The sequence below is a fragment of the Eublepharis macularius genome, chromosome 1, assembly GCF_028583425.1.
Source record: "Eublepharis macularius isolate TG4126 chromosome 1, MPM_Emac_v1.0, whole genome shotgun sequence".
NCBI classification, from domain to species: Eukaryota; Metazoa; Chordata; class Lepidosauria; order Squamata; family Eublepharidae; genus Eublepharis; species Eublepharis macularius.
Window position 1 is genome coordinate 135,971,819 of NC_072790.1, and position 16,607 is coordinate 135,988,425.

Consider the following 16,607-nt stretch of genomic DNA (forward strand, 5'->3'; position numbering starts at 1 on the left):
TGAGTGTATGTTTGGTTCTCAACAAGAAAACTTTTCTGTATCGAAGGCTTGTGCTGCAGTGGAATTGTATGGTCTTGGTGGTGCTGCTGGACTCTTTTTGATTTTGCTACTACAGACTAACACAGCAAACTCCTTTGAACCTTTACACAAGCAAACTGATCCCCACATCAAAAGGAGCTGTTTGCATCTCCATATCAAAGGAGTTGTTTACATCCCTCCTCTCCTCCTCCCCTCCCCTCCTCTATATTTGACCAGTTTCTTTCTGCCCTTCATGCATCTGACGAAGAGAACTGTGATTCTCGAAAGCTTATGCTACAATAAAATTGTTTAGTCTTAAAGGTGCTGCTGGAGTCTTTGATTTTGCTACTACAGACTAACACGGCTAACTCCTCTGGAGGAATAGAATGTCAGAAGAAAGGCTAGCCATGTGTTATTTCAACTGATTGTTCACAATCAGTTACAAATTGATTTCTTTGTTCTCTCCACCCTCTCTGCCACTACCGCACTTAATTAGTCTTGGCGAATTAGCCTTTTGTACTGCCATACTGCTTTTATAAGTGCAAGGGAGCATGCTGTACCCTCACCTGCAGCCTGAAGTGGTACATTTTAATAAAATCTTTGCCACTTGATTCTACTGCTTGTATAAACTAGTCTTTCAGCCAAAATAAATGGACTGTTGCAATGAGGAGGAGGGAATAACATGTCACTGATGGGCCGCTTAGCCCTCAAGCCAAGTGTCATCCTCAAGCTTACCACTTCTATCCTCATATGAAATGACTGTCATACACTTCTCTGGGATAAAGCAAGCTGCTGTAGTGGGTGGGGGGCATATTGGAGTGAAAGCAGAACTATCCTCAGCCACTCTTGAGAGTTGGTTTGCCAGCCTCTAGGGGAGGTCTGGAGTTTTCCAGGACTTACAGGTAATCTCCAGCCTACAGAGATCAGTTTCCCTGGAGGAAATGACAGCTCTGGAGGGCAAACTCTATAGCTGCTCTGCTCCCTCTTATGATCCCTAAATTCTGCTGTAACCAGGCACTGCCCACAAATCTCCAGACATTTCCCAAGCCAGAGTTGGCAATCCTACTTGACGGTTTCTCCAAGCTGTGTAAGAGTATAGAGCAGCAATGCGCACTCGGACATCCGTGCCTTCCATCTCTATACATTGTCCATTTTGCTAATATATTGTAAATCACAAAGTGAAATTGAGTTGGCATGTGAGGAAATAATAGAGTGTTCTGCAGGAAGCCCATACTCTGTTTATGTATAGGCAGCTCCAGTATCCAAGTTTGGACAAATGTACCATGGTGCTGCAGTTTGTTCCCCTCTGTCAAACTGTCAGAAGTTTTCCTTCCAGTGGTAACCTCTTTTTATTTGCATCACTGGTTTTGTAAATGAAAAAACAGAACATTAAAGTATTAGACCTGAAACAACACAGCGGTTAAGACAGGCAAGTGTGACCTCTGAAATACTTTAAGTAGACTTATCAACATACTATGCTTGTTGCCATTAAGAATTTTTTTTAATCTTGGAAAAGAACTGGAAGCTTTTCAGCTTGGTTTCTGGTGTACCTTGTATAAAAGTTGCAGTAGGTGGCTTAATAATTTATAAGGGCAACTGACTTTTGGTCTTTTTTTTAAGGTAAGCATATTTACTCTCAGCACATTTAAGAGCAGCATTGTGAATAATAGCCTGATCCCAAAATGCCAGACTTTGATGATATCTTAGAGCATATTGGGGAGTTCAACCTATTCCAAAAAAGAGTATTTTTTCTCATTTGCTTGCTCTCTGCTGCCTTTGCCCCAATCTATGTGGGTGTTGTTTTTCTGGGTTTTATACCGGAGCACCGTTGCTGGAACCCTGGAGTTGCTGAGTTAAGCAGCAGGTGTGGTTGGAGTCTTGAAGAGGAGTTGAATTACACAGTTCCAAAGGGAAAGACCAACAAGGAGACCTTAACTAGTCAGTGTCTGAGGTACAATGTGAACTGGAATGCAACTGATCTGAGCTGTACAGATCCATTGGAAGGCCTTATTACTCACTGGGACAAGAGCAATCTCTCTCTCACCACTTGCCAAGATGGCTGGGTTTATGATTCTTCCATATCATCCATTGTGAGTGAGGTAAGGACTTACAAATACCTTTTGCATACTTTACTGTCATCTTAAGTAAATAACTGAAAGCAGAAAAAAAACATGTTTCTTTTAAAACATTATTGTCATCCATACAGATAACAGCAACACCCAGCGCAGAGTGTGGTCATTCAATTTTGTGCTGCTTTCAAACACCCTCATATTAATGTTACCATTGAGCTCTTATCTTGGATTGATGCTTCTTTTGGAAAAAGGGGTAGATGTCAAAAGCAACAGCATTCATTTTATGTTCTGAAAATGTTATAATTATTTGCTGGCTGTTTATTTCCAAATGTTCTCCCCTATATTTTATTTGGTGCCAGTTTTATTCTAGTAACCTATTTATTTATTAATTAAAACATTTGTATGCCAACTTTCTACCCAAAATATGTTCCCCAAGGCAGTGAACATTAAAACACTAACAAACAATTTAAAACAACATTTTAAAAGAATTTAAATTCAAAACAACATTTGAAAGAGTATTAAAAACAAGTCAATAAACACACAGCACAGAGAACAGGGAGGAGAGCCAATAACAGTTACTGGGGGTATGCCAGACAAAAGAGTCTTCAGGTGCTGCTGGAAGACGGCCACAGAGGAGGCAGACGGATCTCCCTGGAGAGAGAGTTCCAAAGTGTTGATGCCCCGACTGAGGAGGCTCTTTCTTGGGCTGCCCCCCATCTAACCTCAGATGGCAGGGGGGCACCCAAAGCAGGACCTCCAAACAGGACCTGAGTGAATGAGTAGATTCAGATGGGAGAAGTCAGTCCTTGGCTTAAGTTACACTGACCCTGAGCTGTATTGGGCTTTAAATACCAGCACCTTGAACTAGGCCCAGAAGCAAACTGGGAGTCAGTGCAGATGGAACAAGACTGTAGTAATATGGTCCTTACAACCCACTCCAGTCAGCTTTCTGAGCACAGTATTCTGTACCAACTGAAGCTTCCAGTCTTCAAGGGCAGGCCCATTGCAGAAGCCTAATGTAGATGTTACCAGGGCTTGTACTATGGTTCCAAGATCTTTCTTGCCCAGGAAGGGCAAAGCAGGTGAAAGGCACCCCTGCAACTGCTACCACCTGTTTATCCAACAAGAGGCCCAGGTACAGGAATACCCCCAAGCGAAGAACCTGTTCCTTTACAGGGAGTGCTACCCCAACTAGAACAGGAGATAACCCATTTCCTTGGTCAGTCCTTCCCCCCATTAGTAGCTCTTCTGTCTTGTTAGGATTAAGTTTCAGCTTGTTAGCCCTTACCACTCCAAAACTGCCACCAGGCACCTATTTACTGTTTCCACAGCCACCCAGGGATCTGCTGGTAGTGATATGCAGAGCTGAGCGCCATCCACATATTGGTGGCAACTCAGCCCAAATCTCTGGCTGACTTCTCCCAGTGACTTTACATGGATGTTTAAAAGCAATAAGCAATGGGGACAAGAAGGAACCTTGTGACACCCTGTAGGCAGAGGTCAAGGGGCAGAGCAGCAGCACCCAGCCTCACACTCTGAAGTTTACCTTTGAGATAGGACTGGAACCACTGCAGAGAAATGCCTCCCAGTCCAGGAGAATTAACAAGATCATACTTCCCTGTTCATCTCCCAGCACAAGTCATCCACTAGGGCAACAAAGCCTGTTTCAGTCTCATGAACAGGTCTGAAACCAGGTTGGAATGGATCCAAACATGCCACTTCATTCAGGAATCCCTGTAGCTGGCCAGCCACCACTCATTCAGTCACCTTGGCCAAGAGAGGTGCATTTGAAACTGGATGGTAGTTATTAAAATCTCCTGGGACCATCAGATATTGCTGATCAGATATCAGCAATATCTGATGGGTAGGATTATGCATAATCCGTTTTTTGGGAACTTGCATATGGCAGTCCCTTTATTTGAATACGATGAGATCTGGAAACCAATTTTAGATGTTTTAAATGCCAAAGAAGTAATTCCCCCCACGCAACAAGTTAAAATGCTCATTTATTGTAATTCTTGGGTTTTTAACAATTTGCCAAGAGTAGTTTTGATAATGTCTTTTATGGCTTAGTTTTAATCCCTTTCTTGTTTGTACAGTATGGTTTTATCATTTCTTGTATTAAATTTGGATTAAAAATAAAAAAGAAAAAGAAAAAAAGAAAAAAAAATCTCCTGGGACCAGAGCAGGTTTCTTTAGAAGTGGACAGATCGCCACCTGCTTCTAGTCCGGAGCGACTGCCCCCTTGAATGTAACCATTTTATTAACTCCAGGGCAAAGTATTCAGACAGATTTTGATCTCTCAAGTTGCATTGACGATAACACTTGTTCACCCCCATTCTCTGTTCAATGCAGTCACAACTCTTCCAGAGCTCTCTCAGCCCCATCCACCTTACAGGGTGATTGTTGTGGGGATAATAATAACACACTTTGTAAACTGCTCTGAGTGGGCATTAAGCTGTCCTGAAGGGCAGTATATAAATCAAATGGTGGTGTTGTTGTAAATAATCTAGACATGGTAGATAACCCAAAAGGTAAAACAGTGTACTGGTAGACCTTGTTCAGATATTTGAAAGAGAGGTACTTCCTGTGATCTCAGATTTATAGGGCAGCCACATGGTCCTTCTCTGATACTTTCGTAAAGCATTACACTGTTGATGTGGACACAGGACAGGACAGGGCAGTGGCACGAGCTGTACTGCAATCTTTGTTCACCTAAAAAGAAAAAAAAGAGACAACATTAGAGTTACTTAACAGGTTAAAACATAAGAAACTTACTATGGGTAGCTAACTATGTACAGTGTGTATTTGTGTTTATAGTTCCCTATGACAGACATGTATGAACGTATATAAAAATATAATGTATATAAAAATTTTATAAACAGAGATATCTCTATTTTTGCTAAACATGTTGACATATATTTGTGCATAACAGTCTTTGCACTGAAGGTTTTTTACTTTGACGTTTGTCAATAAAATGTGTTTTTGAGAGATTCACCCTGCTTCATTATTGTGTCTAGCTTGGTAATCTCCCATGTGGGACTGCACAGAAGAACAATGATGAAAACAGGGTTGTACATACCTGTAGCTATTGTCCATTGAGTTCTTCTGTGCAGGCACACATACCCTCCCTCCTGTCCTGCTGTGAACTCTCTGGCGGTAGCCAGTTGTGTAACTCGTAGTGGCTCAGAACTGGAGGGAAGAGGTGTCACTCCTCCTTTATCACATGCCCATTTTGGCAGGTTGCTATGTGAGTCAGGAGAAGAGGCCCCTAAAGGATCTTTTAAAAAGCTATAAAGATTTTTTCCGAGTGGCTGTCCTGCGCGCATGCGCAGTCCCATGTGTACCTGCACAGAAGAATTTGTTGAACAATAGTTACAGGAATGATTTGGCACATAGACATGTATGATAAAGATTTCTGTCACTAAAAAACATGTATACACTTATGTTTGGAGATGGTGGCCTAACTGAGTTTGCAGAAAGTTCTAGGTTCAATCTCCAGCTAAAAGATCTCAAGAAATGATGAAGACAAAATTCTAACTGGCGTTTTCAAAAATCCCTCGGTTTGAAATAACTTACCCTTCTGCACACCCTAGAAAATGTTGGTATTCTAGCGTGGTGGGTAACCCAATAGACAGAGGGAGATTGCTGCTACTACCCCTGCCCTGACCTCTTTGCCAGATAACTTTGGAGGAAGGAAAGGGGTGTAGTCCAGGACTCATGAGGATGAGGGGTTGGGAATGCAGGGGGGTTGGGGGGAAGTGAAATTTCCAATTTTTTGCTATATTTCTTTGTGAATGCTTTAAAAGATTGAAGGATTTTCCCTTCATCGTTCTCAAGGAATATTCACAAAAATGAAGTAGAAATTGAGGCATGTCCAATCAGTCACTAATCTTAAATAGAAAGAAATTCATATGCTAAAATTGTGTTTTTCTGCAATTGTTATAAATCTGTATTAATTATATGGGCATCACAAATATATTTTAAAAACTCCCTGGTCTTTGTGCATTAATTATTATTTATGGGTTTGTTGGGCTTTGCTTACAGATAACTTCTGTTTCTCTTAGGACTTAGTATTTGGCAAAATAATTGTGCAATATTGCTAAAGTTCCTGACAGTCTTCCTTGCAACATTTGTTTTTGGCTTGAAGAGTAAAACAAGCCACATCCCTCAGCTGTTGATTCTTGAATTTTGGCTTTGTTTCAATTTAATAATTTCACTTGACCCAGACTGAACAAAACTTTCTGAATCTTTGTAAGTTATGTTTTCCTGTCCATGTGACCCTCTGCTATATTAAATGTATTATGGTTTCTAACTTTTGAGCTTCGCTGCAACTTGAAAGCAATTAGTTGGAGTGGAAAATCTACTCTATTTCTCATTTCAGCAACTGCAAGTTTCAAAGAGGTCACATTACCTGAGTCCCAGACTCCCAGGGAGGGGAGAAGGCAGTTGCTACTCTTATATTGTTACACGCTTCCTGACAGCCAATGTGGTATACTGGTTAGAGTGTCAGACTAGGACTGGGAGATGAGTTTAATCAAGAAAATGTTTACTAGCTCAAAATAGTCATGGGCAGGAATGATAATGAAGGAAACTACTACAGTTCATGCTATCTCTAACACTGAACAACAACAATGAAAATAAAAAGTACAGCTTCCTACTTACTGAAGCAGATATACCTTTTCTCAGTTATGATGATCCTACATCAGGCTTGGTCAGCAATATATACAACATCAAAGGCTAGGTTTTTATATGTGCAAAAATTGATGACTTCAATATACTGCCTTCAATGGATGACTGGATTGTGAAAATGATAGAGTTAGCAGAGATGGCTAAACTTACAGCTTTTATCAGAGATAAAACATTGTCTATTTTTACGGTTAAATGGAAACCCCTTATTGACTTTCTGTGTGAGATGAAAAAAATGAACTGCTGATTTGCAGATTTGATTTCTAAGAAGATAAATTTGGGGAAAATAAATAGAAGGAGGGACAATAATGAAAAGATAAATAAGGAGGTATCAGAACTATAACTGCATTGTTTTTTAAAGATATGATAGGTGTGTAGAGAAAAATGGAAAATGAAATATGTATTATTTTTCTTTGTTTTAAAATTTTTGTTCTTTTCTTCTTTTTTATTTTTCCATTCTTTTTCCTCCTTTCTTTTTTCTCTCTGCCCTTTTTATTGGGCTTTTATTCTTATCAATAAAACAAAGTATTTGAAAAAAGGCACAGTTACTAATGTGAAAAGTAAGAAAAATATCTTGAAGAAAATATAAGCAAAGACTGGGACATTATTTTGTATGCATTCCATGAAACACAGTAGAATAGTTTCTACAATACACTAAAGAACTGAGCCTGACTACTTGTGGATTAATTTTGTGCCAGCATCTGTAAATGTGGATGCAAGAATAAGGCTATATGACCTGTCCTGATGATGGGATGCATGCATCTGTGATCTTTCAGTGAAATAATCCCAGTGATGATAATAAGGCAAGTGTGATGGGCAGGACTAGTTTCAGCTCTGCATCTCCTGGGGAACAGTCAATGAGAGCTGGCAGAGTGCTGGGGCTACATACAGTTGGAACCTGTTAAGACAGTGAATGAAAGGGGGAGAAGGATTTGAAGCTGCTGAAGGGAGGCAGCAGAAATATAATTGGTGGTGGACACTGGTTCTCAGACATTGTAACCATCCACTGTTATAAGAGTGTGAGGTTATAAGAAGTTCAAATCCTAACCACAGAGTATCTTAGTATTTATACATTTCACTCCAGTATCGCATACATCTTATAAATAAAAGTCTTGTTCCTGCTTAATCCTGGCTAGCTTGAAGTTGTTGGCTGAGGGGAAATAACACATACATGCACACATGAACATCAAGCATTCTCATCATGACTAATGAGCCTGATCAATTAAATGATGGCAGTGTATAGAGAAAGGAAACATTGAATTCCCTTTCCCCAATAGCCCTGGGCAGTAGCTGGGAGAGAGGAGCAAATATAAGGAACTAGCAGCCTGCCAGGTAAAGTTCCTGGGAAGAAGACAAAGAGCACTTTGTGTGATTTGGATCAGGGCTCTCTACCTGATAATTAGGGACTAGACATGTGGTGTATTATGACTGCTCTTAACTGCCTGTGAAGCCCTAAACCTGTGCAGGAAGGTTTATAGTATGTCACAGTGTGTAAGGTGGGGGAGGGTCACAGCAAGGAAAGCTTAGCATTGCTGAGGCAGGATAGGGAAGTCGCGCCAGATACTTTGAAGGAGGTAGAAATACAGAAACGCAGAAGATTCTATCATACAACTACTTTAAGTTGGTTAAAGTAACAGGTGGAATCATCATAAAGCTAGTTTAAGAGTTAAAGAGAAATGGGATACTTAGAGTAAAGGAGACAGTAGTTTTACTGAAAAGAAACGCTGGAGCTTAGAGCATGAAGGATGCTGATGGAGATGTGAGAAAGAGAGGGGTGAAGGAACAAGTAGCTTGGTAACAAATGGGATGAGGAGCCAGCTAATGTAGCTTAGAAAGGTTGCAAGGAAAAGAGAGACAATGTTTTATGAAAAGGGGGAACTGGGATAAAAAGTCAAAAGCAAAAGAAACAAGAAAAGTTTTTTGGGAAAGGCTCCCAGAAAGTTAAAGTGCAAAGCTAAGTCAAAGAAAAAGGATGAGTGAGCGTGAACACCCCCCTCCCCCCTACTAACTCTCTTGGGTTACCTTGACACCTTTACAGATGGTGCTTTATGTAAATATGTTTAATTAATATGGACCACTTGTACATGGCTCAATGCCAGTTGGATCAGGATGATATGGATTGTGATTGGTCTGAACCCCAATGTAATATGCAGCAGGAAAACAGAGGGATTTGGGGTGGACTTTGATTTACAACCATCTCCAGTAAGACAGCATCAAGAAGTCTGATATTTGCAGCAAGGGTGCTGAAGTACTTTTTTCGAGGGTGACAAAAGGATGGGGAAAGCCTTTCAAGTTGGGCAAGATATCCTGCTACCCTGAGAGTCTTAAAGGACTGTATTTGCATTATATACACACATCTGAGTCCCTTTGAGAAGAGCACAGAAACTTGTGATTTGAAATGTAAAAACTCACACCTTGAGATTGCTTCCACTTGGAGCACTTCAGAAGGAGCAGATTACCCCTTGTAAATGAGGGTGGGTAATCATACAGAATGAACTTTGAACTTTTATATTAGATAAACCTAAATCCTGCTTTTAATTTATATAAAACCACCTATCTGAGTTAGCCAGATTAATTCTTTGTGCCATTATTAGAGAAACATTCAAACTATGAGGTGGGATGGGAGGAGAAGATGCAGTGCATTGTGGTATTGCTGCCCTGCTGTTATGGAGACTTGTGCTGTGGAGTTTGCATAGCAAGTGAGGGGATGCAGCTGGAGCAACCTCCCTCTCTGATGGTGTCTGTGGCTGGTTTCCTCTGCATATCTTCGTAGTCCTGTACTGTGTGCGCATGGGGCGGCGGGGGGGAGGGTCCTGCAAATATACCAGTACATTCTGATGGTGCTGGTATGTTCTTCCAGAATCAGGAGCCTTCTGCCAGAGCAGCAGAATCTTCTGCTAGCAGAGGATGCTCTTAGACACTTTATGCTAGATGAATATGCTGGAACTAGTTAAATGGGCTGGTTAGAGATTTTTAGAAGGTTGTTTCTGTACTTCTAGAACTCCTATTTAATTATTCCAATGAAGTTCAGAATATTGCAGCTTTCTCTGAGCTCTGGATATCAGTAAGTTCTAGTGATTTGAAGTCATTATTTCCCTTCTAATTGTTTCCTTACAGTTTAACTTGGTGTGTGAAGACTCCTGGAAGCTAGATGTATTTCAGGCATGTGTGAATGCTGGGTTTTTCATTGGGTCAGTAAATGTTGGCTACATAGCAGACAGGTAGGTACTGACTGATGGGTCATCTTCAACTGACTAACAGATCAATCATGCAGAAATTTAGGGGGACTGTGGAAAATGAGTCTCTTAAGCATATGTCCAAATTTAAGATTAAATATGAATGCTTGGTAATAATCTCTGTCTATCGCAAACATTTAATGCTCTTTGGATTTTACAAATGCATCTTCCTTTTTGACTCTGGGTAGAATTTATGTTCTGCATTTTGCAATAACATGTGCATCATTGTAATGACAATAAAAATACTTCTGAAGCATTCTTATTGCAATAAACAAAGAGCCAACAGAGACCACCTAACCCTAAAATAATCTTAACATTATGCTTCAAATTATCTCAGCTCATGCCAAATGTCCTCCAGTTTTGCAACCTCTCCTAATGGCTAGCAAGGTGAGCCTCCTCTGGGTGGCCTTTCCATAACAGAGGGGGTAGCAACTGAAAAACGTGAGTCCAGGCAGCAGCACAACACTCCCATGATAGAGACAGGCCAGCCAAAAGGCCCTGTTGGGCAAAGCAAATGGGTGGGTACATAGGTGCTGCATGGGTGGTAGATAGAGAGAAGGTCCTTCAGATAGGTGGGTGACAGGTGTTTTAAAGCTACACTCTGAAGTATTGGAGGGGGACCTGGAAACAAATGAGTAACAGGTGAAGGGAGATCAGAATGAGCACAATATTCTCTCCACAGCCAGTTCCAGATAACAAACAGGCTGCTACATTGTGTATCAGCTGAAGTTTCTGAGTAATTTCAAGGGCAGCCCCACATAAAGCTTGTCACAATAAATGAGCCTCAAGGTTACTATAGAATTGGATCTGTGTGGCCAGGCCCTTTGACTCCAGATAAGAGGCAAATTTCTGTGCTATATGCAGTTGATAAAATGCTATCATACTCACCTGCTTTTCCAAAAGCAGATCAGGGCCACAGCAAGACTCCTAAACTCTTCTGAGCTATGACATTGACAGGGGTAAAAACAGAATGCTGAGTGCTAGGAGGTAGAGTCATTTAAGATTTGACCGTTGGAAATGGTCAGTGGGAGATGCAAGATCCTCTGGTGAATTGCAGAGCTTCACAGAAGAGTGGGTTAAGGATGGACAGTGTAGAGATCAGAGTCCCCCACCCCCAGAAGTTGACTTATACTGTCCTGGAACTGAGTGAGAGAGTTACTGATTTACAGTAGGGACGGGTGCTGTGTTTAGCTGTAGAGGTTTAATCCAGAATGTAACGTAAGTACTAAAACATCCAAGGACGAGAGGAGCATTTACAGTTTAAACCCTTATATCTCCATGTTACCTGTTAATATATATCACAATTTGTGTTATACCAAAAATTGATTCTTGTTCACTTTTAAAAAAGAAAATCTTCTATGTCCAATTTAATCCATCTCTCAGTTACTCTCAGTTGGGGGAAGGTTTTATATCCAAACCACAATTCTATCCTAGAACATTGTTCTTGCTGGTATTTCTGATGCAGTTGGAAAAGTGAGGAAACCCTGAGGTGGTGTCTGGTGAGGCGAAATTATTATATAAAAGCTGTATTCCTCTATATGGTAGTTGGATGTGAACCTTCCTCACAAACTCTCCCTTACTGACCAACATTACTTTCTCAAGCCACATATGGCAATAGCTCTCTTCAAACAATCAAAACCACATATACTGCATGTGTATAAAGGAAGTGGTTAAGAGTGGCAAGACTCTAATCTGGAGAACTGGGTTTGTTAGCCCACTCATCCACTTGAAGCCAGCTGGGTGCCCTTTGGTCTTCTCAGAGCTCTCTCACCCCAATCACCTTACAAGGTAATTGCCGTGAGGATAATAACAACATACTTTATAAACAGCTCTGAGTGTGACATTAAGTTGTCCTGAAGGGCGATATGTAAGTCAAATGTTGTTGTTATAGGGGAATGGAATCACACACTCACTAGCCCCACCTAGAGTCATCCATGTTTACAGTGTGTGATGTGTAGCAAATGGGAGGGATTCTAAAGTTTAAACTTTAAACTCCCTCCCTTGCTCCAGCTGACTGTTGGCACTGTCAATTGGAGCAAGGGGGGAGATTCTAAAGTTTAAACTCTAAAATCCCTCCCTTGCTGCAGCTGACTGTTGGCAGTCAGCTTGAGCAAGGGTTTTTTTTAAAGTTTAATGGTCACATGACCATTTTCTAGAGGTGCCAGAATAGCGTCCCACCACATTTCAGCTGGAAAAAAAGCCCTGCCTAAACACATGCAGCCTGTGTGTGAACAGATACATTTGTATGCACACAGGGCTCATGAGAAAATATATATATTTCCATGGAAGGAACTATCAAATGTAACTCTGCTCCCCTTTAGGTTTGTTGAGCATAGGACATTTTAAATGTCTGAACACAGCTAATTTTGTGACTGTTATCCAAAAGTCCAAATGTGGTTGCAATTTGATGTTGCACTAGGGTTTGGTTTAGACAATGTCATGAAGAGCAAGCAGAATGTTTCATCACAGTTCCAGAAAATGCCCAGCACAGTAAGTACTGTGAAAAAAATGCAATGATTAATTAGGTCATATTTAGATTATATAAGGGAGGGGTGTTAACTTACTACTGAAAATGGCAGCCCTGCATTAATCCCCCCTCCCACCGACCATAACATTCAGATGCTACCATACGTCTCCATTTTCACACTCAACAATATAGAATAAGTATATTACATTCTGGTGTTAGTGTTGTGGACTGGGTTTTTTATTGACCCATGAGTAATTTCTATTGTAAAAAGGATCAATTGGAGAGCCAGAAATGTTAATCTGTCCTATCTTTTGTGCGTATTTCTTTGTCACTTAGACTGAAAAGTCACTTCTTCATCCTTTTCTTATTCCCTACCTAATCCTTTTCTTGAATTGTGTGTCATTTCCCTACTTCCTTGCATCAAGCAGCTTCTTGCAGTGGTTTATCAGCATATATTTCTTCACTTGTGAGTCAGTAGTCTTCCCCGTCTGTCTTGTCATTCAGTCAAGAATTATTGCCGGGATGGGCTTGACTGTGTGTATGTCTTCACTTTGCTGTTTACAGGTTTCTGTGTTTTATTGACATCTGTCTTCATACATTAAAGAATAAGGATTACAAAGGCTCTCTTATTCTGGCTCATCAAGAATTGTTGATATTTCCTATATCTTGATTAGATTTTATCTATATTTCCTGAGCATGTATCTGCATATAATACATCAATAAAATCAACTACTTCTAGCTGCTCCTCTGAAATATAAGTAGAATATTACAATCAGCTACAGTAGGTAGTGTACTCAGATAATAGCAGTTATATTGGTAACTGATTTTTTTCATCACAGATTTAGGGTCAAACCATACAAGACAAAATACACTTGAATTACACTTAAATACACTTGCATTACAAAATATACTTGAATTACCCATGTAATCTGAGTGTATTTTGTCTCATGTGGTGAGACCCTGAGCTAAGTGCATAGTTCTCTGCTTGAGCTATACCACCCAGTGGAGTAATTTAATATCTCTTATGCTCATACTCTACAAGAGAAGTGTTTCAAAATCATCCCTTAATGTCTGATTTTTCTTTTCTTTTCTTGCTCCCCTCAATATAGGTTTGGACGTAAAACAAGTCTCTTAATTACCAGCCTGATAACCTCCATTTCAGGAGTTCTTGTGGCCTTGGCACCAAACTACTTATGGTCTGTGATATTTAGATTCCTTCAAGGATTAGTCAGCAAGGGCTGCTGGACAGCAGGCTACATCTTAAGTAAGTCTGATACTTTCCCTGTTACTAACAACCCCTTTATTGAAGAAATGAGGGCTGAAGAGAGACAATGTTTATTTAAAAGAATGGCAAGTTGCATGAGAGAGAGAGCCATCACCATCACCTTTAGAATGTCACATTCTTTAATCTCACTCTTATCTCTAGTCATATAGATTTTGCAGATATTAGAAGTGCAAAGTGAAATAATAATGTGTGAAAACTATGCGTAATGATGCCTTTACCATACCATCTTTATTTTTCTGAAAATCTACTGTCTTTATCCAGCTAAAATGTTGCTTTTAGTGTATCATCTTGAATTCTCTGAAAAACTGTTGTCTGTATCCAACTAAAGTTGAAGAATGTACAATATTTGGGGGCAACTTTGATACTCCAGTCCTAAATTTTGAAGTAAATTCTATTGCTGTTACTTGGATTTGCATCCTATAAGAATGCCTAGAATAACAACTTTAGAAGATTATCAGTCCCTGTGTATGCAAACTCCGTAAATCGCAACTGACTTATGGGGACCCCCAGCAAGAGGCAAGTGAAAAGCAGAAGTGGTTTGCCAGTGCTTTCCATGGTGGTCTCCCATCCAAGTACCCATCAATCAGTAGGCTTGTATAAATAGCCAGGTGTGTGTTTAATATTTTATAACATATCCTTCAAGGAACATATTGTGCCTGTCTTTAAATTTCTCTCAAAAACCATACACACATAATCCTCCTGCCTAATAGTAAAGGTCAAGTTTCTTGGTTCACACCTGCAAAAGATAGATATAAGATTGTAGAATATTGAGGTGACAGAATGGACAGTATCACAGTAGGTGATTCCAATTTTGAATATGTCTTTGCATAATAAACTCAATGGAAATGGAAAAGTAGCATAGCAAGAAGGAAAAAATTCTGCCTCCTTTCTTTGCTTGCCGTGCTGGCCTTCTATTTTCTACAAATTTTTAACATTGGTGGCATTCCCCCATGTGATTTTCAATTATTGTTTTCCTGCAGTGGTATAGTCCATTTTACCACCCCAGCAATATGACAGATAATGCTGATGTACGCATTACCCTGATGGGGAATAAGAATTTACCAGTGTGATTTTGCAATGCAGTGTCTTATTTCAAATTACACTGCTATGGGTCTCTTAGATGGAACGAATCATGGTAATGGATGTCGTAGATTTATTATTATATGGGGTGTGTGTGTGTGCTTTATTGTGCATCTTCAGAAACCTTCAGCTTACAAGTGAAACAATACCATAAAACCATAGAATGTAACAAACTATCAATTTTACCTACAGGAAGACATTTTGTGGTATCCCCATTACTGGTGTGGCTGCTAATTAAGGGCAGCAGCAACAGGGCTTTCACATGAATGGTTTCTATATAGTTTCCTTTTCCTAGTCCCCTGGAAGTGGCCACTTTCCCTCCCCACTGGCCAACAGGACTTTTGCAATTTTTTAAAAAGTCACTTTCTTATCACTATGGCCGTTTTCACACTGTCTATAAATAGCGCGAGACTCACAGAAGGCTGCCGGCTTCCTCACACGATTTTTAACACCATCTGATTACAAAACGCCATAAATCACTGTTTGTGGCGTTTTGTAAACAGATGGCATCAAAAATCGCGCGAGAAAGCCGGCAGCCTTCTGTGAGTCTCGCGCGATTTATAGACAGTGTGAAAATGGCCTATATCAATATACTGCTGTATTAATAGATGTAGCAGATCCTCTGAATTCCTAGTAGGCCTTATAAATGTCTGGTGGTCACAAAGTAGTGTGTGTCCCCACACATACACCTTTGGTTGCCAGATGGTCCCTACATGAATACCAGACACAGGTATTCTTTATGTGCGCGAGATCCTGGCCGCAGTGCAAAGATGTCACTTCCAAAAGTGATGTCATTGCACTGCTTGCAACTATTGAGGTAGTTGGGCAGGGACCTTGCTGTGCTGGAAGGCCAGGCCTTGCTGGCCCCAGTGCCCAGCTCTCTTAGCAACAGGGCCACATTGCCGGGGGACAGCAGTATGAAGCTGGTCTAGTCAGCCCAGTTCTCCCAGGGGCACCCCTGGAGAAGCGGGGGCACTGTGGACCCAGCCTGTGAGTGGTGCTGCCCTCCAGGCTAAGTCCTGCCTGTTCCGCAGTGTTGAGTGGGCTGGCTTCCTACATGCCATGCTGCTCTCTCTCCTTCCTCATCTTTTCCTTCCCTTCCTCCTCTTCTCCTCCCTCCCCTCCCGCACTTTCTCTTTTCCCTCCCTCCTTTCCTCCCTTCTTCCTACAGTGGGAGCTGCAGTGGTAGCAGCCAGCTGCCAGCCGCCCAGGATTTTTAAAAAACACAGTAAACAAATCCAGTTCCAGAAATGTTGTAAAACCGAGGCCAGTTGTCCTCAGAAGCTACCCCATTTCAAAAGAGCCATGACAAGAACCCCCTTCCTTTAGACACGAACCCCTTCCTCACTACGCGAGGAGGAGGAAGCGGCTGCCTCCTTGACTCCTCTCCCCTGCTGCCAAATGGCTGCCAGTGAGGGAGTGAGGTGAGGCCTGTGTAATGCATAAGGGGCCTTGTGCCTGCCTCTGTCTTGGCACTCGGCTATCTCTCCCCCGCACCCACCCTGAGGCCAGGCCTAGCCAGGCAGTCTCTCTCCCCAGGCAGGGTCACTTGAGGCAAAATGGCCACTTTTGGGGTGGGAAAAAGAGGAAGAATCACCACCATTACCCTCTTCATGCTTCTCTCCTGCAGCCCACAGAAAAGGAGGTGCCGCAGCTTCTCTAAGCTGTCCCTTGCCCGGCGCTTGTGAGACCAATCAGCTCTCTTGATCTCACTCTTTCTTTCTTTCCCCTAACTGGTGAAGGATGAAGCTAGTTGGAGA

The 16,607-nt window shown here is 41.2% G+C and overlaps 1 protein-coding gene across 2 annotated transcripts in view; it reads left to right on the forward strand.

The window, feature by feature from the left end:
* Nucleotides 1-665: 665 nt before the first annotated feature.
* Nucleotides 666-16,607, forward strand: part of LOC129333102 (solute carrier family 22 member 2-like) — a 35,282-nt gene continuing 19,340 nt past the window's right edge. The window contains exons 1-3 of one of the 2 annotated variants that reach the window (XM_054984506.1): nt 666-2,108; nt 9,897-10,000; nt 13,592-13,746. In XM_054984506.1, the coding sequence (XP_054840481.1) occupies nt 1,701-2,108; nt 9,897-10,000; nt 13,592-13,746 (667 nt within the window). In that variant the 5' untranslated portion in view covers nt 666-1,700. Of the gene's footprint in view, nt 2,118-9,896; nt 10,001-13,591; nt 13,747-16,607 lie in introns of both variants that reach the window. The other variant, XM_054984498.1, reaches the window with a different exon arrangement.